Source organism: Sinocyclocheilus grahami, unplaced genomic scaffold (assembly GCF_001515645.1).
Source record: "Sinocyclocheilus grahami isolate Dianchi unplaced genomic scaffold, SAMN03320097.WGS_v1.1 scaffold157.1, whole genome shotgun sequence".
Classification (NCBI taxonomy): Eukaryota; Metazoa; Chordata; class Actinopteri; order Cypriniformes; family Cyprinidae; genus Sinocyclocheilus; species Sinocyclocheilus grahami.
This window is the reverse complement of record NW_015505336.1, coordinates 96,544-124,497: the sequence shown is the minus strand read 5'-3', so window position 1 is coordinate 124,497 and position 27,954 is coordinate 96,544. Positions and strand designations below refer to the sequence as shown.

The 27,954-nt window shown below is 35.6% G+C and overlaps 1 protein-coding gene across 2 annotated transcripts; it reads right to left on the bottom strand.

Moving 5' to 3' along the window:
* Nucleotides 1-643: 643 nt before the first annotated feature.
* LOC107592679 (phosphatidylinositol 4-phosphate 5-kinase type-1 gamma-like) lies at nt 644-27,663 on the bottom strand. Of its 2 annotated transcripts, XM_016282220.1 has the most exons (18): nt 27,356-27,663; nt 17,534-17,565; nt 17,336-17,422; nt 16,083-16,213; nt 15,887-16,004; nt 15,604-15,756; nt 12,691-12,990; nt 12,408-12,613; nt 11,003-11,086; nt 10,834-10,882; nt 9,767-9,851; nt 8,512-8,673; nt 8,290-8,431; nt 8,179-8,208; nt 7,311-7,415; nt 6,033-6,189; nt 1,270-1,359; nt 644-1,156 (listed from the first exon to the last, which is right to left on the bottom strand). In XM_016282220.1, exons 1-18 carry the CDS (start codon nt 27,465-27,467, stop codon nt 1,154-1,156), a joined length of 2,046 nt encoding a protein of 681 aa, XP_016137706.1. In that variant the 5' UTR covers nt 27,468-27,663; the 3' UTR covers nt 644-1,153. The 2 variants fall into 2 exon arrangements, with proteins under 2 accessions (XP_016137706.1, XP_016137707.1); XM_016282221.1 differs by lacking the exon at nt 1,270-1,359.
* Between the last annotated feature and the right edge of the window lie 291 nt (nt 27,664-27,954).

The window sequence follows — 27,954 nt, the reverse complement described above, 5'->3', positions numbered from 1 at the left end:
AATTTAAATGACCAGAATGTATAAAAATGAGCCAAAACAAGAATATAGGATTGCGATTATGGTAACAAGTTGTTTTACATATTTGGCCTCCCACATATGTTTGGTCCCATCTTTCAGTTTAACATGTCTTAACCAGGCCCTGATGACTTTATACTGGATTTTGGCGGGAAAATCTGTGGAACAAATTTAAATGACCAGAATGTATAAAAATGAGCCAAAACAAGAATATAAAGATCAGGTGATGTGGAAAATTTCATTTTTATAACATCCAGCATCCGTTATCAGTCCTAATTTTTACATTGAAATTAAATTAAAAAAGAGAACATTTTGAGACTTTGGTTATTGCCAAATTTCACACATCAAACAGCCACTTCTTGGAAATTCATAACTCTGAAACACTGAACACTATTGCTGGCTTAAATTTTTTTTGAAGAACCAATAAAAATAAAGCAAACCATGTTTGTGTATATCGAAGGTCTGCGACAGAACTTTAATTTTTCAAAAGTTACGAAACAAACAATGCTACCTGATAACCAAGCCGCATTAACAACTAAAAATAATCCCCTAAAAATTTTTTTTAAATAATAACCTACAACCCACTCTTGGGAAAAGTCTTGAGTCCCAGAGCTCAAATTTCCACTTCTTGGAAATTCATAACTCTGAAACACTGAACACTATTGCTGGCTTAAAATTTTTTTGAAGAACCAATAAAAATAAAGCAAACCATGTTTGTGTATATCGAAGGTCTGCGACAGAACTTTAATTTTTCAAAAGTTACGAAACAAACAATGCTACCTGATAACCAAGCCGCATTAACAACTAAAAATAATCCCCTAAAAATTTTTTTTAAATAATAACCTACAACCCACTCTTGGGAAAAGTCTTGAGTCCCAGAGCTCAAATCGGAAAATACGTTCACAGTATGTAAATTAGCCAATAAATGAAACAAAACAATCAAAAAATAATTAAACATAAATATTTTCATTATTACTCATAAATAAGTCTGGACATTGGTATTACTACTTGCTTGGTGTTATGGAATGGGTGAAAGGACGATGAAAATGCTTAAGTTGCGAAAAAGTCCGACCAGTAGAGCTTCCGGACATCTGAAGATTCCGAACCTTTGTAGCTGCCCCTCTTTCCCGAGGTCTGATTACTGTTGGGACACATTGAATTTTTATGCGATTAATATGCAAGGAATAATAGACAATGGATCGTCAATGTCAAGCATCGCAAACCCAAGACACCTACAGTAAAACACGCACTTACTGTTTCACTCTCCCCTTCATCCTCTGGCAGGGTTTTAGGCCCTGAGCTGAAGTGCAGAGGAGAATATACCCAGCTCTTGTCTTCTGGAGGCTGGTTTTACAAAAGCCAGACAGCAGAGGGCACCAGAAAGGGTGGAGACAGAGACAGCCAGCAGAAATATGCAGAGGAAGAAAGAGAGGAAACAAGAGTGAGGAATATCAGAAATGCAGTGGTAAGAAAGACTACTGGCTAGCATTTGTCCCCGCCTACACGGCCTACATTACATCAGCAGACAAGAAAAGTTGTTCAACTTGCTATATTTTAATTAAACACTATAAAACATAATTTATAATATGCACTAGCTATAAAACCAGAAACACTGATTTAAAAAATGGAAATATTTTGTAGTTGTGTATGACAATACTAGTTTTTGAAGGGGATAATAATGGAAAATTGCATAAAAAATACTAGCTAAACTTTTCCAGTGTTATTTTAGTATAATCTAGATACTGTTTTTTAATCAATTTGTTTTATTAACATTTTGAATGTGTATTTTGTCTTTAAAGTAATTTTTGTTAAAGTTTTAGTAATTTTATTGTGCATTTTTGTCATTAAAAAAATATATATATATTTTTTTTTTATTTTTTTTTATTTTACTACATTGAGTTAAAGGGTTACTTCACCCAAAAATGTGTCCATGTTTTACTCACCCTCAAGGCATCCTAGGTGTATATGACTTTCTTCTTTCAGACAAATCCAATCAGAGTTATATAAAAAATTGTCCTGGCTTTTCTAAGCATTAGAATGGGAGTAGGTGGGTGTTTTTGTTCAACAGTCCAAAAGTAGTCAAACAAAGCACGCACATCCATGATAAAACTCGCCTCACACGGCTCTGCGGGGGTGAATAAAGGCCTCCTGTAGCGAATTGTTGCATTTTTGTAAGAAAAATAGCCATATTTAAACCTTTCTATACAATTTTTTCTCACTTCTGCTGACTGTCGTTCCAGCGAATGATGTAGGACATATGCGCAGCGCTCATGCCGGTGATTAGTGACGAACACAGAAGTGCGGAGGAGAGACAGCAAAACAAAACGCCGGTCACGAATTAGAAGCACAAAACGAGGATTTGTAAAGAAAAATGTAGGAGGATTTCAATATAAGCCAAGAGGAAACTGGTTTTCCTTTGCTAAAGTAAGGAAACTTTGCTTAATAGGACATGTAGCATTAAATAACAGTTTGCACATAATAGGGAAACATGAAACAGGCAATTGTGATAAATGTGGACTACCAGAAACGGTTGAGCATGTTTTTTTTAATGTGTATAGCGTATGAAAGGGAAAGACATCAGATGTTCCAAGAACTGTAACTGATGGGAATTAAAGGGGTGGTTCACTGTTTTTTTCCTAGGCTTGATTGTGTTTATGGGGTGCAGTCTAACATGTATTAATGCTTCGTTTTTTTAAAAACGCATTATTTTTCACATATTTACCTTTATTCCACACCACTCTGTCCCTTCTCTGAGAAACACGCTGATCATTTCCTTCTTTTATGAAGCCCCTTATGAAGGCGATGGGCTCTGATTGGTTAGCTAGCCCAGTGTGTTGTGATTGGCTAAACCGCCTCTAGTATGCATCTAAGCGTCCCGCCCCTCACCTTAGCGGCATGTGCTCCGGTTGTATTGTAAATAACAGCATCGTTAATATCGCATATCAGTTTGAGCCCGATTGAGAAGCAGAGGATATTATTGAGGATTGTGCAGAACCTGTGCAAGCACGGCTTTTAATGGTAGGCCTATGTTTTTTGTTTGTTGTTGTCTCATACTTTTAGATATGCTGTTATTTGTAAATGCTACTGCTTATGTTAGCTTTTAATATACGGTTTTATCTTGATTAAAGCTTTAATACAGTACGGCAACTGCACGCGCGTCCATGTTTAACACTTCTCATAGCTATGTGAAAATAAGTGTATAAATGGAACAGTTCATTGTTGGAGCTGAGCTGAATGAGAGAGAGAGAGAGAGAGAGAGAGAGATGCAGAGCGTGTGCAGAGCAGGGGAACGCGAGGAACAGTATTAAGAACCGCTGCTTTAGAACATTGATTTTGAAACTTGTGAATCCATTAGAATCGTTAGAAGACAGAATCGCTATTCATATATATGAATAGATTTTTACGTGCACCTCTAGTTTTCTCTTCCTCTTCTCTAAAGCAGCACAGCATGGCCTCGCCCCCTTCGTTACATGTTCCCGGGGGAGGGGTTTATCTGGGTTTGTGATGTCACGAACCCGGGAAGTAACTTGTTGTAGTCCCTACCAGCCATTTTTGTAGGCATTAAACTGCCAGAATTTTAAAAGACGATATCTCTGTTTGCACTGAACTTTCAGCTTCGTACAATGCACCGCAAAAACTAGGGAGCATCAGAGCTCACTATGCTCCCTTACCGGAAATAACGTCACATTTCTGAAGCGTAAAACAGAAATCACACGAGCCAACTCGATAAATATAATGACACGCTATAGAAGAAAGACCACCTGTTTTTTTCAACATAATTCGTATATTTCAACATAAACGCACATTGCTAGACAGGAATTGAACACATCTAATTAACATTTATAATTAATATTCGGCTGAAATGTTGTAAGAACATGTAACAGAACGATGTGTTTAAAGAGAATAAAAAAAATATATCAAAAAGAGATCGGTCCTGTCTGTTGTTTATTAATTCAAGCAGTGACGTTCTACTATTTTGTCCTTTGACGCTGTACATAATCATGCCACTGGAATTCGAGTGATCACTGTCCTAATGTGCAGTGAGTCAGGGAACTTACCAGTGCCTGAATTTGTGTACACGATCTACTGATTCACAAGCTCGGGAGCTAGGGAGCTGATTGAGATGCACCCTAGCATATCTCAGAGGCGCGTGCGCGACGTCATCCGCCAGGAACGGCTTCCGCGTTTCGACAGACAGCGAAAGTGAGATAATGTTTATAAATATTGATATTTTCCGATACGTTGTGAAACGTATCAATTCGCTACAGGAGGCCTTTATTCACCCCCTGGAGTCGTGTGAGGTTTCTATTATGGATGTGCGCACTTTATTTGACTACTTAAGGACTGTTGAACAAAAACACCCACCTACTCCCATTCTAACGCTTGGAAGAGCCAGGACAATTTTTAATATAACTCTGATTGGATTCGTCTGAAAGAAGAAAGTCATATACACCTAGGATGCTTTGAGGGTGAGTAAAACATGGGCTAATTTTCATTTTTGGGTGAACTAACCCATTAAACAATGAAAAGTAGAAATGTTGCCTTGGAAACTAGCTAAAATACATTTAAGTTTTCAAAACAATTTCACACTTATGTTGGCTCATTTGCATACAGAAGTCTTAAAGGTACAGTAACAACAACATCCTCTTCAACAGTCAAGGGTTACAAAAAGCTACACTAGGCTAAACTTCAGAGGCTAACTTTTCTAAAACTACCTCTACAACTAGTTTAAAGTGTTTCAGCTATAAAACTTACAGCGTGCCTTCTTCTGTGTGTGACGGGCTGACAAACACAGATGCTGCCATCAGAGAACTTACAAAAGAGATATGGACAAACAGAGACGGCAGGCAATGAAAGATGGCAGAAAGATAAAGAAAAAGTCAAGGAGATGGAGTGCTGTTTAACAGTCGATAAATAAAAAAATTGACAGCTCCATTAATAAGAGAAAAAGAGTGACAGAGCAGCTGGTGCAGGGTGTTAATGGATGAATAATTCAAGAGGTGGCGCTTGCACGTCTCTAAGCCTCTAGATTTAAGAGCCTCTTTGGGACTAACAAATGATAATGACGGCCATTTCTCAAGTTAGTCCTCTCAGACATCCCTGTGGATGCATTGGCACGTCCATGTGTTTTGTCATTCAATAGAATGTGTCTATTGTACTGGTGTTCAAAATTAACACATACAATGATATCCTCAGCATTTAGCAATAAATAAGAGGTGGTCTAAATCTAAACATGAATAAAATCTTAAAGTCTTATTTTTATTACTGCTGTGACATTACTTTCATTACAGTTAGGCATAAACCCCTTACATTTTTATTAAATATTTAAATATTTGACATACTTGTAACTGTAATTACATTAACAAAAAATAGAACCAGCATAAATTGAAAATATATAGCAAATGCTACCATGATGTATACATACTTTACAATTTAAATAATATATTCTTTTTGCATGACAGTAATGAGCACGTAAATGTGAATTAGAGGGAAAATATTCTGAAAATATTGTCATAAAAATAATGCAAAAATGTTACTGGATCTAAAACAGGCTTCAATTTTCTTTATGCAATATACAGTTTCTTATGGGATTTTTTTTAGTTAAAATATATAAACATCCTTTAATCAAGATACATATAAATTAATTTTAAAGTTACGGCATTGGATTTTTATAAAATATATTTTAACTATAAACCTCACTAAATATTGTTGTTGTAGAGTTTAAAAACTACTTTAAAAAGTAGAAAACATATTTGACTATGGATTACAAAAAATAAACATAATCCAAGATTTTTTCTCTTAATAAGTCTTAATATTTTAATTGAAAAGCTGTATCATGTTTAAATACTTTTATTGGAAAGCAAGACAAAAAATACTGATTAAAAATTATATTTTGCAGTGCATACTCATCTGATTATGTTCTTTTGTGTTTTGACCTTAGGTGGTTCTTACTCTATATAAATGCTTCATAACATTATTAAAAACACATATTTAGTTCATAGGAGTGGAGGGCTTACAAAATAAATGTCTGTAATTGGCACATCCTCATCCTCATCCACAGAGGCTCGGCTTGTACAGCCTGAGGCCTGACTGCCGCCGTCAGATTCTACCACTATCCTGGGGCTCGCCGGGACGGAGGAGGACGAGGCTTCTAGAAACGTCCCTGCAGCTTCACTATACATGTGGAAGAGGAAAATAAAAAACAATTTAGAGATTTTCAGTGAATAAACCATAAAATTCACACTTCAGAAAAGTTGGAATATAGAGTCTAAATTGTATGGGCCACTTTTTTGGTGCTTTTTTATCCATTTGTCAGCCCATGGTCACTATATACTTTTGATCTATGAAGTGCTATATTAGAATTATTTATAGACATTTATATTTTTTATGAATATTTTGAATTAGCTTTTATTTTTATATTTTCAGTTATCATTTTAATTGTTGTTTACATTTGAGTAAATTTGTTATGCACCTTTGTCATTTTTATTATTATTTTTTATATATATTTCTATACCGCTTTAATTGATTTTATTTTATTTATTTTTTTTGGTGTAATTTTAGTACTTTAACGTGTTTATTTCTGTTTCTCATTTGTACGTTTTTTAAGTTTAAGCTTTTCAACTAATATATATATTCAATTTATTTTACTTAATTTTTTTTACCTCAATCAATCCCCGAAAACTATTTTTTAATAGTTTTAGTTTTATTTAATGCTACAGAATTTGTATGGAAGTGTGTAGCATGAACTTTCTTCAAAATATCTTTCAAAAGTCACATTGATTTGCTGTAAAACGAGGACGAATAAATAATACATATTTTCTAATAAATAAATACTATTTAAATAAAGAAGGAATAAATTGAATTATACTTTCATGTTATATTACTATTTATTATAGAAATTAAACTTTTGGGTATTTTGCCACTGGTACTGACTAACACAAAAACATTTGGGTGCTTATTGCCAATGTGATTAAGCGCTTCCTATTTGGTTATGTTCCTCTGTGGCAGTTGTCATGGTGTCATTTTCCCATCACTATGAGGAGCTACAGCAGGTGAGCTCAGTTGAATGGAGCACATCTAATTCCTCATTCCCATGATACCCCTGATCTTACATCCACACTGCTTTTGATTTAGCGGCAATGCATTTGCATTTAAAGCCTCTTTTTTTTTTACTTGCCCTTAATTCCATTACACTTCATCAAGACCTTTTTTTTCAATATGTCCAACAATATCTGACTTTCATAAGTACATATTAAATATTACGTGAAAGCAGATTCTCAGTTTTGAGTCCGTACCTGATCTCCGGCGATACCTGGGGAGCCGCGAGGGTGGGTTCACTGTCATATCGTCCCTCCACTTCCACCTCCACTGTGATGGTTTGCTGGTCCTCATCCTGCATTCTACAACAAGACCAGCAGAGGGCTCAACTAAACCACATGAACTACATAACTAACAGTTCTCCTTTCATTAAAGGGATCGTTCACCCAAAAATGAAAATTCTGTCATTAATTACTCACCCTCATGTCGTTTCAAACCCGTAAGACCTTCGTTCATCTTCAGAACACAGATTAAGATATTTTTGATGGAATCTGAGAGCTCTCTGAACCTGCATAGGCAGCAACGCAACTGAAATGTTCCCAGACCCAAAAATGAAGCAAGGAGATCTGTAAAATAATCCATGTGACATCAAGGGTTCAACCGTAATTTTACAAAGCTACGAGAATACATTTTGTGCCCAAAAGAAAAAAAAAAGCCTTTATTTAACAATTCATCTCCGCATCACCCTGTAGCGCCATTTTGGAGAGCATCAGCCCTTGATATTGAACCCCTGATGTCACATGGATTATTTTACAGATCTCCTTGCTACGTTTCTGGACTTGGGTTGCTGTCTATGCAGGGTCAGAAAGCTCTCAGATTCCATCAAAAATATATTAATTTGTGTTCCGAAGATGAACGAAGGTCTTACGGGTTTGAAACGAAATGAGGGTGAGTAATTAATGACAGAATTTTCATTTTTGGGTGAACTAACCCTTTAAGGAGAAGATCAAACCCAAGAGAGATATAAACATAGTAAAGTCTGCTAATGAAACAAACTCAGTAATTTCAGCCACAAAACTATCATACGGCTTCAGAAGATCTAGCAGACCAGTGTGTTTTACTTACGTTTCTTCATGGCTGGACTGGGTGTGTCTCCTGTATTGAAGAAAACAGAGTTTATTGTACCTGCTACAGCCCAGACGTGGAAATATTACAGAGCGACAGACGGGGTGTTACCTGTAGCGCGGGTGTTCAGAGGTGTCCGACGGGGAGCGTTCTGGGATGGAAAGGGAGGTGGTGGAGGAGAGCGTGGTGGCGATGGAGGCTGTGGTGGCCTCCTCAAACGAGGGAGGGGTGCAGGGAAGTACATCTGCCCGACCTGAAACCGAATTTAAGCGTGACTAAAGCCATTAAGTTCTCATTGTTGAGAATGAAGAATGTACTTCATCTATTGTTTACCATCGTCTTCCAGCGTGGGAAAGCTTCGGGCTCCTCTCAAGTCGTAGATGTTTTCGTCTCTTACAAATGGCAGCTGGCTGGCCGACCAAGCCGCCCCGGGACCGCTGTATTTGGCTGCAGCCAGACCCCCACGACCCCTCTTTGACGGAGAGGATTTCAGTGCTGAAAGAATGAGGTTTATAATGCACTTCCGTAATAAAATACGTTCAATATCATGAGCGCAAATGAAGTATGTCGATTTTTTCATTAGCAGGGTTAAGGTGAGGATTTTCCTGAAAATTACTGTGGCTTTCGTTTTTCTCTAAAAATAAATATCAAGTATGATAGCCAATAGGTAATAACTAACTTGTCTTTTTATTTGGTGACATAAGTGTCATATAAATTTTAGCCGTCACTTTTAAAATACCGTTTTACTTTCATATGATTGCACAATATATCGGCAATTTATCGGTTATCGGCCAATATAATGATTTTTAAAATTGATCAATACCAGACATTTACTTGTACATGCTCATTTCCTCTTTTTTAAATTTAGACTACCTTTGCTATTATGTAATGCTTCTAACTTTAATCACTTAAAGTTCATCTTTAAAAACAATTTATCGGCCGATATTACAGCTTTTTAAAACCGATCAATACTAGATATTTACTCGTACATGCTCATTTTCTCTTTTTAAAATTCAGATTACCTTTGCCAATATCTAATGGTTCTAACTTTGACCACTTAAAGTTAATCTTTAAAAAACTAATAATTTTGTCTGTTTGATAGTCCATGTTCATGTTATGCTTTTGTTGTATGCAGTGCAATTTTAGTATTATTTCTATACTATTATAATATTTGTTAAGATTTTGAATTAGGTTTATCTTTATATTTTTAGTTTTAATTTCAGTTTATATGCAATTATATGCAGTTTATATGCAATTAGAAATTTTAGTATTTCATAATATAATTTAATAACCAATTTAATATCCATTTTCTACTGTACATTAAAATGCTGTGATGCCTAAATTCATTTGTAGCATTTAAATGATTAATTTCAAAGTTTTATTTATTAATTTATTTAGACCAAATACTATAGAATTTTATCAAGAACCATTTATCCATTATTGGTTATTAAAATAAATATTTATTGGTGTCAGCCAAAACTTCATATCGGTGCATCGTTATTCCTTTAACAGTAACTTTTCATGCAGAATATGAAATTAATCTATGAAATTGAGCAATGCAAGTTCAACTCAGAAGCAATTCACTCACAGGAAGTCTTTCTGAATACAGTAGTGCTCATGAATCTGAAGAACCTGTCTGCATAGAAAGACGGTCTGTGAACAGACACTGTGTCCTGAAGAGTGAAAAAAAGAAAGAAAGAATAAGTGAACCATCTCAATCAATCAATCTGAAAAGTTACAGCACATTTTGACTTAATCCAGCTGACAAAATGAAAAACAACAGTTTGTTCAGAACTAATAATCTTCATGCAGGTTTTAAATCAAATTGTGATTCTCAAATCAAAATCATGATTCTGTGGTAATTTGTGCCAGAACTTCTGTCATAGAGCTTAACTAGCACTGAACCTGCCACATTTGTTTACTTCACACATATAAATCACACAAAAACATGCATTCATTTACATTATACATATGCTCAACTGGACAGGAGAAGTCCAAATTAAAATCATATTTACACATTTTTCATGTCAGTTTCCAGTTTAACAACCATTATTCCTGAAGTCAACCAGTCAGCTTTTAGGTAATATATACTCTATCTGTCACCTCCAGCTGACGCAAATCAAGATATACCAGCTCTAGGTCTATAAATAACCTAATTAGCATGCAAATGAACTGTGAGCCATTGGCAATATGGCATAGACTGTTGCGTCACAGGCAGGGTTGGAGAAATCGCCTTTATTCACAGCTGAGCCGAGAGAAAATGAGTGTGTGCGTGTGTGTGGTATATACATATCCAGCAATAGCACAATTAGCACATCCTCTGAGAAAAACAGCCCCAAATTAGTGCACATTTCACAAGCATTTTCTCCAAAACCCTGTAATTCTCACTAAACCCCATTCATGCTAATGTACCGCAGCAAATCATGCTTTATTAATATGAAAATTAAGGAAGTATGAGGAATTATATTGAAGGTCGGAGACCACAGAGTCTGAAAACACAGCTGGATGTTAAACTTGGCCAAAGCTTTTCTTCCAAAGTGATGAAATGGAGCGTCTTGCAAGGGACAGTGATGTATTTCAGAAGGTCTTTTCTAGATAATAGATAATATAGATAATATATCTAGATAATATAATGAAATTCAATGTATTTCTTACCCCATCATGGACTAGAGCCTTCCACGTATGCTCCAATTTCTTTATTAACCTAAACAGAAAATGAATAAAGTTATTCCATAGTGCTTCCAAATCATACTGGCAGAAATGAATCACACACTTCTTGATGTAAATAGTAAGTGGCATGAGTCGGAGAGATTGACGCAAGCACCTGTAAGACTGCAAGATGTCGATTATTCCAATGTAGAGTAACAGACGCTCTCCTTTTCCATTGACTGCAGGAATACCGCCCATCCTGACAAGCAAAAAAACAAACAAAAAAACATATGAAAATAAATAACTATGAAAGCTATGAAAAAAAAAAGTCTAAATCTTGTTCAATACTGAAATGAAATGTGTAGCTATACCTTTGGGAATAAAATTGCAACAGTGCTGAAAAGTATTTCCCAAAGTTGGCTGAATAAAAAATAAATAATAATACTTTAAGAAGAAAAATAGCTAATAAACATGAAAAAGAATTAAGATTAAAACAGAGAAAACACAAAACAAAAAACCAAACACAACAAATAATTTCTTTGTTCACTTCTAAAAATCTGTGTTTATATAAATATTAAATAAAACCAAACAAAATAAAATGAAAATAAGATCAAAACAAAGCAGAAAACACAAAAGAAAACGGTCTTTGTTCACCTTTTGGTTAGTAAACATGAATTTGTTGTTTGCAGGTTATATACTTCTATAATGTGACACATTTCCAGATGAAACAGGATCTCTAACTGAAAACGTAATTTTATCAAGATTTTATAAAGATTACAAACACGTTTTTTAAAGGAAAAAACATATTTTACTTATTTAGGCAAAAACAGGAACATGTTGAAAAGTGTTTCCCAAAGTTAGCTAAATCTTTAAAAATAAATCTGAGTAAAAAAAAAGACTGATAAAGTTTAAATAGAAACAAAAAAAAATGAATAAATAACTTTTATGTTCACTTCTAACAAAGTTGTATTTTTCATAAGTCAATATGAATTTGTTGTTTGCATGTTATTTACTTCCATAACGTGATACATTTCCAGATGAAACAGGACCTCTAAAAGGACAATTTATTTTTCCATATTTTATAAAGATTACAAACACAAATTCATACCTTTTTTTTTTTAAGTAAAAAAGAAAACACATTTAAAATTAATTAGGCAAAATAAAAATAGAAACATGCTGAAAAGCATTTCCCAAATGAGAAAGAAAAAAAGAGAAAAAAAACTGACTGATAAATTATAAATATAAACAAATAAAAACACACCAACAACAACAAAAACAATTCTAAAAAAAGTCAACATGAATTTGTTGTTTGCAATCCTTTAGCTTCCATAAATGCACTTTGCAGATGAAATAGGATATCTAACATGATGGGACTTCGATTTTTTGAATTTTTCGCCAGATTTTCTAAAGATTACAAACACAAATTTATAGTTTTTAAAAGAAAAGAAAAATTGTATTACAATTTTGTAATTGCATCCCTGTTACTTATACATATTTTTTGATATATCTGAAAATGCATCACATATTTTTTTAAATATCCTTTATAAGTGTCAAAACATGGACTAATTTCAGCAACTCACGTGTCCTCAGTGTCAATCTCTTCTCCACAGGCCGACGCTCCCTGAATGGACTCCATGGCAGTGGAGTAGAGCGCTTTCTGTGCCAGCGGCCTCTTTTCATCACTGTTGCCCTGAGATCCCTCCATCTGCTGCTCTTTCTCCGCCTGATCGATGTTGTGAACTCCCAGCAGCAAACTATAATCCATAATCTTAAAGCTTTCCAAGACCTATACACCAAAAACACATCAATATTCGTCCTGAATGGCTTGTCCGCTCTGACAGCAGCACACTAGGGACAACTTACCAAACAGTCTCTCTGTAACGTCTTGACCAGGGCACTGTACGTGTCTGTGTCCAGCATGAGACCCTCTTGTATGTCCTGCATGAAATCAAGGTCTTTGAAAGTGGGCTTCGCCTTTTCCCGCTCTTTTTTAGAGGCCCGTCGCTTGTACGTGGACCCCTTCAGGTCGTATTTGAGGTGCATGCGCACCACCCTGGGCAGAACATTGTTCATGACCACCATCCGAATGTTCTTCCCACCTGATTGTATGCAGTACAGCCCGAAGAACTTGGGCAATAAGGTGCGAGGATTCTGATTCAAGTTCTGTAGGAAACAAACATTTGAAAAATCAAACACGATTTAGTCAAAGCGGACAAAGATTCAAACGTAAGTGCTAAACATCTGTCGAAGAATGTGTACGTTTGTATTGGTTGGTTACATGCTTTGTATAATGCATTTATTTATTCCTTAAAGGAATAGTTCACTTTAAAATTACAATTCTGTCATCATTTATTCACCTGATATTGAAATTCTTTGCACAAAAATTTGTTGCATCAGGTTTGACAAACTTGCAACCTTAGTTTAAATGTGTGAAAATACAAATGACAGGGTCATTTTAAGACCCACAGAAACCCTCATATAAGATATTTAGCAATTAAACACATTTTTTGCCTTTTCCAATTAATTTATTAATTCTTTAACAAAATATTTCAACCCAAAATTAAAGTTTTGACATTATTTTGTCATTGTTAAATACATTTCATTCAAATTTTGTGCGCCAAAATGTATTGCGACAAGTTGCAACTTAAGTTTAAATGTGTGAAAATACAAATGACAGGGTTTCTGCAGGTTTTATGATGGTAAATTTAAGACTTTTTAAGACGAAGAAAATGTATTAAATTAAATTGAGTGGAACACAATATGTCAACATGTCTAAAAGTAAATGTCTTGTATTAGCAACGCTTCAAAGTTTGAAAAGAGTTTTGAATTGCTGTTGTTGTTTTTTTGCAGTGTATACAAAATTTAATTCCATGATTATGAATTTAAGACTTTCAGCTCTGATTTAAGACCTTTTTTAGGGCTTAAATTGTGGAAGGTTGAATTAATACTTTTTAAGACCACTTTAAGACCCACAGAAAGATATTCAGCAAAAAACAACTTTTCGGCCTTTTCCAACTAATTTATGAATTCTTTAAAGTAATATTTCACCCCAAAATTAAAGTTTTGTCATTATTTATACATTTTTTATTCCAATTTTGCATGCCAAAATGTACTGTGAAAAGTTTTACGAACTTGCAACTCGAGTTTGAATTGAAAATTAGATATTCATCAAATAATTTTTTGGCTTTTTCCTCACACAAAAAGAACGTTTATGATACTTTTATTTAGCTTTTTTGACATTTCTTGATGGCATCACAATTTGGAAAAGAGCACCGTGAATATTCATCAAAACATCTTTTGTGTTCTACAAGGGAAAAAAGTCACACAGATTAGGAACAGTATGTATAAATGTTTTTAAAAAATCATGTGAATATCGCAACGCACATCTGTTTATCATAACAAAAACAAAAACAAATTTTTTTAAATGGCATGCAAATCACACTTTTGTTAATCCAAGTTTATTAAAAGCATTTATGCATTAAATTAAGGTAAAGGTTATTATTTGTTTTCCGCATTCCAGACACAAAACACTCCATTCAACCGCAAAAACCCCTTTCTTAAGCCAATGACATTCATTTTGCCAGTTAATGTTCCAGAGCATAGTAAAACCACCTGATTCCAATTAGTTTGGAGTTTAAATCCTCTTAAAAATCACCACACAAAAGCAAAGCAATGAAGCAGATATCCAACCTAGAAAAGCTTTGTGACACCCATCACCTTCGCATACAGGTGACATGTCCTACAAGATATGATCAAAGAAGAGAAACAGAATGAGGAAAAGAGCCAGACAGTAATAAAGACAGTTTTCTGTAGACCACGAACTGGCCAAGGTCAGCACTGTTGCTAAACAACAACTGATCCGTCACCATTCATGGGCTCATTAGCTCCAGATGAACGGATGGAACAAGCCAAGCCTGTCGCTGGTTAGACTCTGCTGACACTGAGAACCCATTTAGGCATGATCTACTCAAAAAAAATACTCATGTTCTCTTGGAAACCGAACCCTTTTGTGCTTATATTGTGGAATGAAATGGTCCACTGGAGACAGAAAACTGGAACGGGCACGGCTTACATGCTAATGGTGTCATTTGTTTTGTTATTCAGGTAAATAGTAGACATATTCCCTCGGGGAAGAAATTAGTTCAAAATAACTTGTTGGGTAATCAGCAGTGTTGTTGTTTAACCAGGCAGTTGATTTGTGACAGCATGTGATAATGGGCTAGAAATCTAGAGAGCATGTTTCTCAAAAAATATAAAACATTTAACAATGCAACATAAACAGTATATTTTATCCTAGCTTAAACTGCAGATGAAGACTGTATAAAGGTCTGCATCAGTGATACACCGATATATCAGCCAGGCTGATAATCCGGCGATAGTTCCAATACATATTAAATATAGAATACATGTACTGCATCATATTTAGCAGCATTATATTAACTATCAGCTAATTTACTCTCTAGATATTATATTGGACACTGAAAACCAATATCACTAATTCTACACCAATAATTCTGGCCGATACTGATAAGCCGATAATTATTTTCAAGTTGATATTTGGCCATAAATATTAGCTCACCATTATGGATTACTGTCTAAAATAAGCATTTCACTAATTTTATGAAGGCTACACATCATTTTCTATTATTAGACTGTACTATACCATGCAATATATATGTGTTGTATAATATATGCACCCCGCTTTCGAGATATCGGCATCCGACTTATTGGTTGACCACTACTTTGAAATGTATCAGTCAAAGTACAGCAACTCACCATGTAATATCCAGGAAGAAGCTTCTGCAAAAACTCTGCCTCCTTGTGCAAGACTGTCTTAATGATGAACTCATCATCCTTCGTGACGTAAAAGACTGAGCCACTGGCTCCAGGATTGGACAACTCGATCAGTGGTTCGTTACAGAGCGAATACTAAAGGCAATCACAGATTGAGATACACATAAACAAATGACAATGAATTTTGCTTGAGTGATTCTTCAGTAATCCTAAATAAATGCAAGCATTTATTATAAAAATCCAGCCTTTAGCTTATATTTCTCACCAAATAGTCATCCGGCCGTATCCCGAAGAGCTCTCTGAAGTAACGAAAGGCGACGGGAGCATAGGTTTTGAAACGGAAGTCTGGGAAATGATGGGCTGGCGTCAAGTTGCTCCCTTCACTGGAAGAACAAAGATAAGATCATTTTTTTTTCATGTGAAATTCCACATACACCCTCAACTTCAGAGAGACAGCGCACCTGGGAAAGAAGATGCTCTCCACCACATAGAAATCCTGCATGAGGACATCCCGCTCAGGCTTGGAACTCAAGTTGCCAACCGTGTAGCCAATCCCTAGCTGAATGGCCCCCTTGAGTGCTGAAGATGTGGTCTGAAGAGGATATAGATTATGTGAGTCTCATAAATATTTACCCTAAACCCATTGATTGATCTTCTGCATTTTCTGTTTAGATGTCATCTGGTGCCACATTTCTGCTGAGCTTATTAGCAATATTACAATTCTGGTCGAAACAGATAAACCAAAAAATAATTTGCATGTTATTATTATACATGCAGTTATTTTGTATATAATACGCCCAATAACTGATGAACAGTCAATATTACAATTAAACACTATTTTGTGAAAAAAAAATGAAAAATTAAACTTTAAACTAAAATCAGTTATGTTAAACACTAAAGTGAATTTAGGCATTACAAAATTCAAATTTACATTCTGAAAATATTTATAAAGTGAACTATTGGTTTAAAATTTGAGGTAAATTTAGGTTAACGTTAGATGGTGGCAAATTAGCATGGACAATTAAATACACATCAATCGATATAAAACATTGAAAAATTTAATAATTTTTTTATACACTAAAAATGTCCTAATATCGGCTGATATGGTACAGATATATTGTGCAAACCCTAGAAGTAAATAAAATAATCTGAATGTACAATTTAATATACAATATTAACCGATATAAAATGTAAAAAAATAATAAAAAGATAATAAAAAAAAATGTAAGATAAAAAAAACTAATATTAGCTGATATGGTACCGATAAATTGTCCATCCCTAGAAGTAACTAAAATAATAAAAAGATAATAAAAAAAAATGTAAGATAAAAAAAACTAATATTAGCTGATATGGTACCGATAAATTGTCCATCCCTAGAAGTAACTAAAATAATCTGGAATCAGTATCGAATCTAGAAAAAGTGATTAATTTTAGGTCAACATTAGATGATGGCAAAGGTAATTCAAATATAAAAAGAGAGGAAACTGGCATGTACAATTAAATATACAATATGAACTGATATAAAAATGTTTAAAAAATAAAAATCCTAGTTTTTTTTTTTTTATTAAAAAATAAATTGTAAGATTAAAAAAATACTAATATCGGCTGATATAGTACCGATATACTGTCCATCCCTAGAAGTAACTAAAATAATCTGAACGGAATCAATATCAAATCAAGAAAAAGTTGCTGAAATTGAGTAGGCCCAATGCACCTTCTTATACGTGGTTTCTCCAGAAGCGTCCACTCCTCTGTGTCCAATCTTCTTCCCATGGGCTGGCTGGCCTGACGATGAAGGCATCTGGTATAAAGAGTGTAAATATGAGATACCACCAACCTGCAATCCCTGCATAAACAGGTTCTTCTGCAGTCTAACAGTAGATATTGTTGATATGTGAGAAAAGCAATGTACCTCTGTTATGAAAGCCTTTTTCGATGTAGAGTCTAGGAAAGAAAAAGAAAAGTGATTGATCGGATATTCACAACAATATCTGAATAAAAATATCAGATTGCATCATTTGCAAAATGAAAGCACCGATAGTCATCCCTAAAGATCATGATTTGAAACCAAATCAGATTTGTGTAAAAATATAAACAAAACCTATGAAGACATATTCGTCTGCAATTATAACCAGACTTCAAGAGTCAGCTGGTCAGACAGCATCAGCCAACTTCATTATTCAACCTGCATTTATATTCTGTCGCTGCCCCTCAAGCAGCAACAGTCAACAGCGACTGGGACGTTTGTTGACAAAGATGGTTTGATAAAAATTAACCACGTGAAGATGACGGCTGGATTTTTATGAGCTGTGCTTCTTACCCCACAGTCGTCCCAGATACATCCGCACACGCTCCCATTCAGCCGTGTTCCTCGGTTTCCATGGCATCCCAATCAAGGCCAACAAGCCTTCTCGGAAATTGCATATGCATGTGGCATCAACAGACACATGCTGCTCTAAATAGGGCATTGGCCGCTGGACAGAGCAGCTCACAGCCATGCAGTGAGAAAGCAACAGCAAAACTAAGATGACGGGCCTGCTGGAAAATCCAGCTAAAAACAGCTTTAACCCAAAAATTAACATTCTGTTTACTCACTTTCATGTCGTTTCTAACTTTTTTCATAGAATAGAAAAGGAGAAATTCTAAGAAATGTGCTGGTTGCTCTTTTCCTTTACAAAGAATGAATCTGGAGATTTTAAGCTTAAAAAAATACATCATAAAAGTGGTTTATATGACTTATATTGAACTTATTTGACAACTTAATGTGACAAGCAAACCATAATTTGAGGAATTCATACTGAATTTTGACATCTGCCCTAACTACCTTACCTAACTACCTGAACAATTCATTCACAAATCAAAATGAATAAGTTCTTAACTTAGTGACTTAATAGTCCAGTCGCAACGATTAGTAGCTAAGCGGAGGGGAAAATCAAATCATCTGCCCTAACTTAGTTTGTGATTGTGAGCAAGTTATTCATTTGAGTCAGATTTTCAAAAAATAATTTGAAATGGTTCACAAAATTAGAACAATTTGTTCACAAATCAGAATGAATGAGTTCCTGACTTACTGAATCAATAATCTGTTTGCAACAATTAGCAGCTAACTGGAGGGGAGATCTTAAAGGAACACTCCACTATTTTTGAAAATAGGCTCATTTTCCAACTCCCCTAGAGTTAAACAGTTGAGCTTTACCGTTTTCGAATCCATTCAGCCGATCTCCGGGTCTGGCGTAGCACTTTTAGCTGTAGCTTAGCATAGATCATTGAATCTGATTAGACCGTTAGCATCTCGCTCAAAAATGACCAAAGAGTTTCGATATTTTTCCTATTTAAAACGTGACTCTTCTGTAGTTACATTGTGTACTAAGACCTACGGAAAATGAAAAGTTGCGATTTTCTAGGCCGGTATGGCTAGGAACTCTACTCTCATTCCGGCGTAATAATCAAGGAACTTTGCTGCCGTACCATGGGTGCAGCAGCCGCAATGATATTACGCAGCGCCTGGAAACAGGCTAACTTCAGCCAACATAACCAACGTGACCACCTTGCGTTGAGCGAGATGCTAACGGTCTAATCAGATTCAATGATCTCAGCTAAAAGTGCTACCGCCAGACCCGGAGATCGGCTGAATGGATTCGAAAAAGGTAAAACTCAACTGTTTAACTCTAGGGGAGTTGGAAAATGAGCCTATTTTCAAAAATAGTGGAGTGTTCCTTTAACATCTGCCCTAAATACATTAATTTGTGACTGCAAACATAATTATTTTGAGTCAGATCTTCAATGAATCATTTCTAGGGCTGGGTATCGATTCAGATGTCCCAATTCGATTAGATTTCGATTCGCAAGCTCTCGATTCGATTCTCGATTTTTTGATTTCATTCAGTGAATATAGTTTTAATACAAATGCTATTGATATTTCTAAAAAAATGAACAGTAAACATCAGTTTACAAATGGTGAATTAATAAAAAGAAATTAAGCCACATGCTTGTATTTTAAACCTATACTCTTTTTTTTTGTATGGGTCCTTTTTTAAACAATAATAGGGCCCTATAAAATGTTCTTAATTTTTCTGGTAATCAGATGAAGGCATAAAACATTAATTTAATTTATCCTAATCAAATGAAAATAAAACCCTTTTATTTTTTGGCAAACAAAGTGCTGCACAACAGAGGTTTACCTTATGCGTGATATCAAATGCTTCAGATTTATAGTATTACTATAGCATTTAACCTGAGCATTGCGAATCATGCGTATGGCCATGATAAGCGCTTAATGAATGACAGGCTTTCTGTTGTAACATCTAGTGGAAAAGACTAATGATAAGATTCACGTTAATCAGATCTTGTTTTAAATGTGTGCTGAAATAAATCCCGGAAAAGATCCATTCGCAGCTTTTGAGAATCGATATCGAATCGACGTCATTAAAAAAAAAACGATTAATCGAAAAATCAAATTTTTTTTTTTGCCCAGCCCTAATCATTTCAGTGGTTCACAAAATCAGAATTATTCATTTACAAATCAGAATGAACCAGTCTCTGACTTACTGACTCTGGTCACTACAATTAGTTATTAATTACAGGGGAAAATCTTAACATCTGACCTATATTATTTTGTGATTGTGAACAAATAATTTGTTTGAGTCAGATCTTTAATGAATCATTTGAAACCACCTTGAATGATCTGTTCACAAATTAGACTCAATCGGTTCTTGTCTCACAGTAGTTTTGGGTGAACTACACCTTTAGGATGGTAACTGTGTTTTGGAACATGGTACCTGGTTTCCAGCTGGTCAACCATCTGGACCACAAGCTGGTAGACCAGCTAAGATGGCATAACCAACTGGAAGCTGGTTTGCTTCTAGTCAAAGATGTTCTATCAGTTATCAGCACTAATGGATAGCTTGGACTACCTAATGTCCAGCTATAATTCCTATATAAATTCCACCAGCAAGCTTCAAACTTTTGGTAAATTTGTTGTTGTACCGTACATGGAAAAAAGTTGGACGCCCAAACAAACCAATTTTCCATTTTTACCTCTGAAATAGCACATCCACACCAACAAGCCTCATGACCAAGTTAGTTGTCCTGTTATTTCTGGATCCAGCAGTCAATGTGGGATCCTGAAGCTGTTTGGACAACATTGTGGTTCTCCTTAAAAGAGCTTTTTCAAAGAACTTGTTCACCAATGATAGGTTTGGCCACAGTTCAAGCTGGAGCACAAACACGCAGCAGGATTTCTGCTATTCTCCGCTAGCCAGGGTCGACCACACATCTAATAAAGAGCATTAGACCAGCAAAAATCTGCTTTTTAATTCTATATCAGGGGTGGCGAACGTCTGTCCTGGAAAGCCGTAGCCCTGCAGAGTTTTGCTTCAACCCTAATCAAACACACCTGAACAAGCTAATCACGGTCTGAACGGTTACTAGAAAGCTACAGGCAGGTGAGTTTTTATTAGGGTTGGAGCTGAACTCTGCAGGGCTGAGGCTCTCCAGGACCGGAGTTCGCCACCCCTGTTCTATATGAACAGAAGAAATGTAATTGGGATTTAAATTGACCGTTCGTGCAGGCTAAGCAACATTTTGACACACAAAATATTTACTGTATTAAAGTTTAAAAGTCAAGGTTCAAAAACTGATTTTGAAGGGAAATCTGTTTAAACCATCTGGTCAACTGGGTTAAACAGAGCTGATGGTAATATCATTCATAGCTAAAGGATTATAAAATTAGCTGAAAATCAACTTAAACAACATAGCATTCTTATTCTATTATGAGATAGCGTTCAAATTCCTTCAAGCCATATTGAACTTGACAAACTTCTAAAGCACAGGTTACAGCTCATAACATCTCTAGTGCTAATGAATTAACAAAACAACTCCTGAAATCACTTTGGATAGGTGTGATCACAGCCAGCTCAAAATGGACTTGAAATGAAGAACTTGACGACAGAACCTTGGAGTGTCACTTGACACCTCAAGCTAACATTCATTATATAGGACTAAATTTACCAAAGATTTAGCATACAGTGGGTACGGAAAGTATTCAGACCCCCTTAAATTTCTCACTCTTTGTTAAATTGCAGCCATTTGCTAAAATCATTTAAGTTAATTTTTTTTCCTCATTAATGTACACACAGCACCCCATATTGACAGAAAAACACAGAATTGTTGACATTTTTGCAGATTTATTAAAAAAGAAAAACTGAAATATCACATGGTCCTAAGTATTCAGACCCTTTGCTCAGTATTTAGTAGAAGCACCCTTTTGATCTAATACAGCCATGAGTCTTTTTGGGAAAGATGCAACAAGTTGTTCACACCTGGATTTCTTTGAGTAAAGGATATCATGTGGTATGACTACAAAAATCTAAATTCTGGAAGTAAAACCATGACAACATATGAAGGACAGCTCATAATCTGGTAAAACAGAACTGTATAAAGCAAACCGAAGAAAACAGGCAACTGTAAACCCACCAGTGAGGCACATAAAACCATTTTCATTGCTCACTTCTGATCTGAGAGATGAAAACAAAAACTACAAAGTTCCTCTTGCGAATTTCAACAGATTTATTCAAAGTTCATAGCTCTTCTAAGTAATAGACACACAACAATGCACTTGTGTGCAGGAGTCAAGAGATTCCCTCAACTCTAGGGACATTTTTTTATTGCTCATAACTTCTCGAAAAAATAGACACTGAACAAAGATGAAACTTTATAGTGCACATGTGTCAAACACCTGTGTTTGTGCACACTATAAAATGGAGTATACTTTGAAAGGCTATGATGGTCAAGGATACACAAACACCAAGTATAGTTTGAGCTTTACAATTTTCACCTGGCGAACAATAAAACGGGTTTGCGAATGCTATAAACATGGAGCATACTTTGAAAAGGCCATGCTGTTCATCTGTACGCAAACGCTAAGTATACTTTAAGCTTTACGATTTTTCACCTGGCTGACGATAAAACGGATTTGCGCATGCTATCAAATGGAGTATACTTTAAAAAGCTATGCATTTGGCTGTACACATAGGCTTAGCATTCGTGAAGTATACTTTGGGCAGTAGCACTTTATTTTACAGTCTTGTTCCTCATACTATAATGTATGTACTTATTATAGTAATAACAATAACTTGGTAATAACTAGGTACTAACCCTGAACCTACCCCTAAACCTAACCCTGCCCCATATAGTTACCTTATATTACCAGAACTTACTTAGGTAGGTACACTATACAAGAAAACCAAGTATGCTTGAATATTTTGTCCTTTTTAGGGTTGCATCCTGTGACACCACGTCCTGTTTTGATTTTAGATATTTTTGACCCTTGTTGAACCACACCAGAGTTTGTTTAGTCTCAGCCTCAGACGTCACGCCCATGAACCGTGGCTGAACATCTAATGCATACGGCACACAAATTTGGAAACACTTGACACATCTGATTGGTTTAATTCTACAGGATTTGCGGGAGTCTCGTGTGTTGCTTTCTTTACCGGAACACACATCTTTTGGTAAGTTTCCCTAAACAAGGTTTTGTTATGATGCCTTGAACACAAATGTGTCAAAGAAGGACTTTGCGTCCTCTTGTAGGAGACGCCATACTCCCTCTGAGGTAGGGCCGATGGGATTGAGTGTCTTCCAGAACCCTGGTCTTGTCTGCAGGCTGGTCTATAAAAAGCTTAATCCTCTTCAGGGCATAAGCAAGGGGGGCAAGGAATACAGAGAGACACCATTATGCAATTCTTGCTTGTTTTCCATTTCCCACCAAAGCTTGAAAACTCCCAGCAGTCTGAGCTATTAGAATAACATGAGTAGAGGAAATAGATGGAGTATGCAGACAGACCTGCCTTGTTTTGCAAAGTGATATCAGCGGGCACAACACTATATGGCTTTGAGTATAGCCTAGGGTTTGATTATATATGCATCCCATGGGATGTTATTTGTATAAACCAAGAAAGCCGTGTCTGGATTTCACAGATGCTTTAATTGTGTACATTTACTACCACCATCACACGACGATAATGAAGTGGGTGCTTTAGACAGTCCACTTAGCGGTAATAACCTCAAAATCGATTTATAATTAATTTACAATAAAGATCTTTTCCTATCTTGGTCATCATCGGTTCAGTGCTGCTCTTAATGAGCCAAGTAAGACGGCCACTGAACTGAACAGCAACAGATATTTATCATTCAGACTGGGCGAAACGAGAGCAATAACTATATTACCATGTGCAAAAAGTATTATTATAGCTCACATTTAAAGCTTTGAACAAACCTCTAACTGTAAGTATTAAACTCTAAAGTATCCACCGTTTTATTTTTAAGATTACAGCGTGCGAGTGAAAAACAATTTTTGCCTTTGTGTGATAGGATAGTGTAGAACAGACAGGAAGCAAAGTGGGAGAGAGAGGGGGCAGGGGCCTGGAAAGGTCCTCAAGCCGGGATTTGAACTCAGGGCGCCCATAGCACAATGGCACTATATGTCGGCGCACTTGCCCACAAGGCTATTGGCGTAAACGCTTCCAGTGAAATTATATTATTTTAATTTGTTATCATGATCATGATAAACAGTGATTGGTAGGGAAAATTGTTCATTGCACTATGAATAATTTCTTCATAAATCAGACTGAATCAGTTCTTGACTCGCACAATCTTCTGGTCGCAACGATTGGCATCTAAACCGGTATTTGTTACCATATTATTTTAATTTATTATCAGAATCATACATACATTGGTAGCACAAATAATTGTACTGTTTATTTTGTTATTCTTCTAGTTATTAGCGGTTAATGCAGCTAATATGAAGTCACGCACATTCATAAGAAATGTGTACTAAATAAAGTGGATTCAACTTTTCTAGACATTCAAACACAATTTTCGCAACATTAAAACAATACAAAGTAAGCAAACAAATCACAAATTCTTACATTGAAGGCAGAACCCGAGCCAGCCATGTATTCATGGTATACTGGTGGATTTTGGCAAATTTTGGTATACTGCATTATGAAACTACGATGCCAATCCGCAACAAATTACCAATACAAACTATTCTTGTTTGAGGTAAGAAGACATGTGACTGAATAACTCAACCTGAGAAGAAACAATCGTACTGAAAATGTGCTTTTTTCGTGAAAAGTTTTGCGATGTTCCAGTTTTTGTATATAAATGAAATTCGCAACTTGTGAAAAAATGTTACCACCCAAATCTAGCAACTACACACTAACACCCTAGTGTTGTGGCTGCGAGTTTTGCACATGAATGCATAATATATCAGCATTTTATTGATTATCATCCGATTATAGAGACTTTTTTTTACTAGTATCGGTCAATTTTGAATATTCATCTGTGCGTTAATTCTCCTATTTTGACATTTAGATTACCTTTCCTAGATTACCTTATCATCCAACACTCACTTAAAGTGAATCTTTAAACACGCTAATAATTTTAAGCGCATGTAAAATTTTGTTCTATCCTGTTGAGATTTGCGTCATGTTTGGACAAAAACGCTGCCAAAGAACTCTTTTATACCTGTGACTCCGCAAACTTGAATCTGATTTTACAAACAAAACATAAAAACCCAAGAAACCAAGGGTGGATGATGGCGTCCAAATCACTTCAGGTGCGAAAATGACTCACAGACGTGTCATGCGATTACATGCTCAACAGTCAGCATGTTTTCCCACACACATCTACACGGGAGACGATGGGGAGCAAACCAATCAAAACAGGAGGATACCGAGGCTGGAGACGCCAGCGCCAGGGGAATTCAGGGAGTGAACCGTCCCTGTTTGGATGCAGTTTTAGTGATTAAAAAGTAGATGATAAGCGCAAGACAGTATGTGGCATTTACTACAGGCCAATCGCGTTGACATTTATGTCTTTGAAAAACAGTAACCACAATGCAGTTTGCAAAGCCTCCACGCATATGCAAAAGAACAAATCTTGTCAACAATGAGCTGGAGAAAGGTCAATCTTAAGTACATACTGAACACAGGCACTTTATGGAGTGGATCACATTTTGTGCTCTTTAATAAATCTCATAAAGTGGGTTTACAAGTATAATCTTACACTGATTATGTTTAATAACCCAAGAAAACTAACTTTTTTTGTCATGAAAAGGTCATAGTTGGTTTTGTGTGTAAAGAGTAAAAACTGATCATTTGAACTGTAGCTTCTCGGGTTTGCAGAATAAGGCGATTTTTGGTTATCAGCATATCATGCATGTGAATGCGATCACTGACACCTCACACACAGATACGCGACTAATTAAAAGAAGAAAAAACACAACTGGAGAACTGGGGAGAAAAAAAACGGTCTCTTAGAGGCAGAAACAAGAGTGTATTTGATAGATCCAGTAACTGTTATGGAAGTGAAAATCTGAAATTACCATCATATATCAATCAAGCACAAGGCTTCTTTTTTAATATATCATAGTTAAATAATCAACTTTAAACCATGAAATAAACAGAAAACTTAATGATTTTATTTATTATTATTATTATTTTTATTTAAGTTTAGGCGGCTTTACTTCAAGTCTTCATGTATGATGCATTATAAAAGCATTCATGATGTACTTGTACATGTAATGTACTAATGTAACATTATATATTTTCATAAATAATTGTAGCCAAAATTAAAAGCCATTATGATATTTGCAGATTCCTTGTTCGATCTGCAATTGGTTGTTTGTCAAATGTTTTAATGCATTATAGTTTCTAAAGGTGTAATGATAAATATATAACTATTATAATGTACAATAACTGACGTTAAAATTATTCATGAGATCATACAATGCATTATAAGGTGCATAATTAAAACATTTAAAAAATACTTTTAATATAAAGGCTTCACGTAAACTGTTACCAAAAAAGATTATGATGTAAATTCATAAAATATTTAAGATTCTGCACTAACAACAACAACAAAAAAGTACAAACGACCAAATAATTTTTTCTTCATTCTTATTTATTATTTGTCATTATAAAAATGAATAAAATATTATGTTTTACCATGATTAATAACTAGAAATTATTCAAATGAAAATATTACGCCCATTGTATTACCACGGCACATTTTAGTGTTATATTAGTGTTTATATAGTAGTCATATTAGTGTTACAATATTTTTCTAAGACTTACCAAGCAATTGCACACACTCTAATAACTAAAGAAAGAAAAATGGCTCGTGTTTGAATATTACAAATATTCAAAACAATGAGAACTTGCACCACACATGCATAAAAGTAAAGACCTATTTGACTGATCTAAGGAATCCTTTACAAATCAAAACATTATTGTAATGTCATCTAATGTCATCCTTTATGCATTTAATTGGCATATTTGATGGCATTTATCCTAAACAAATGTAATACACCCTTTACCCCGTTTCTCACCTGAAACCCCCACCATCCCATCTGTCATCTGCCCAGTGTCCCTGCTGATGGCTAGCTCGCTAAATCTGGTTTGAACCTCGTTGTCACACCATCCTCCTGACAATATGCCCATAAAACTATATATGCATTAATGCACACTGACTCTGGCAGCACGTGAACCCTAATAATCTGATGCTTGTATGATAAATCTCATGCATCAGTGTTCAAACCCATGCATGAATGCTAGTTTTGCTAGCTCTATCCATGTGAATCCCAACCACCTATGAATCAATCAGATGAGATTGCATGAACCGATGTCTTTCTTAACACCTTCTTTCGAATCAAACCCAAGTTGTTGGTTACCCCAGTCCATGCCGTCCCCCGTCCCCGCGTCCTCGGATGCTGCTGCCCCGGATAACGGACTCCCATCCCCGGCCTCAGACAGGCTGGCCGCCCCTTCAGCCGCCGCTTCCATTCAATATCCCGGGATGAATCCTCCGAGCGAGAGCGCTGTCAACCGATGCTCGCCAATATTTCAAAACATACACAGCTTTTCCTCTCAGTGTATATGAATGTTACTAGCTGACAAAAATAAGGTGGGAGATTGAGGACTGTCCCTGCGCGTCGTGGTCCTCCTGCTCTCCTCTGAGCTGTCATGCACATGATAGGGATGTTCGATTCGCGGAGGAATCGTTCGTTTGAACAGATTGAATTGAACCGATTCGCCAGGAGACTCGCAAATCTTTTTGAGCTGGGGCCTGCTTGACCAAATAAGCAAGTTTACCAAATAAACAGTGTTGGGTAGTAACTAGTTACATGTAACTTTATTACGTAATTTAATTACAAAATAAATGTAATTGTAATCAGTTACAGTTACGAGAAAAAATGTGTAATTAAATTACAGTTAGTCTACTTATGAAAATATTAACGATTACAAAGGGGGTTACATCTGCATTTTCACA

Coding starts and splice junctions, on each gene's coding strand:
- LOC107592679 (XM_016282220.1), bottom strand. CDS start 27,467: ATGGAAGCGGCGGCTGAAGGGGCGGCCAGCCTGTCTGAGGCCGGGGAT. Junction 12,614..12,690: donor CGTTACAGAGAGACTGTTTG/GTAAGTTGTCCC, acceptor TTTGGTGTATAG/GTCTTGGAAAGCTTTAAGAT. Junction 6,190..7,310: donor CAGGTATCGCCGGAGATCAG/GTACGGACTCAA, acceptor CCACATGTATAG/TGAAGCTGCAGGGACGTTTC.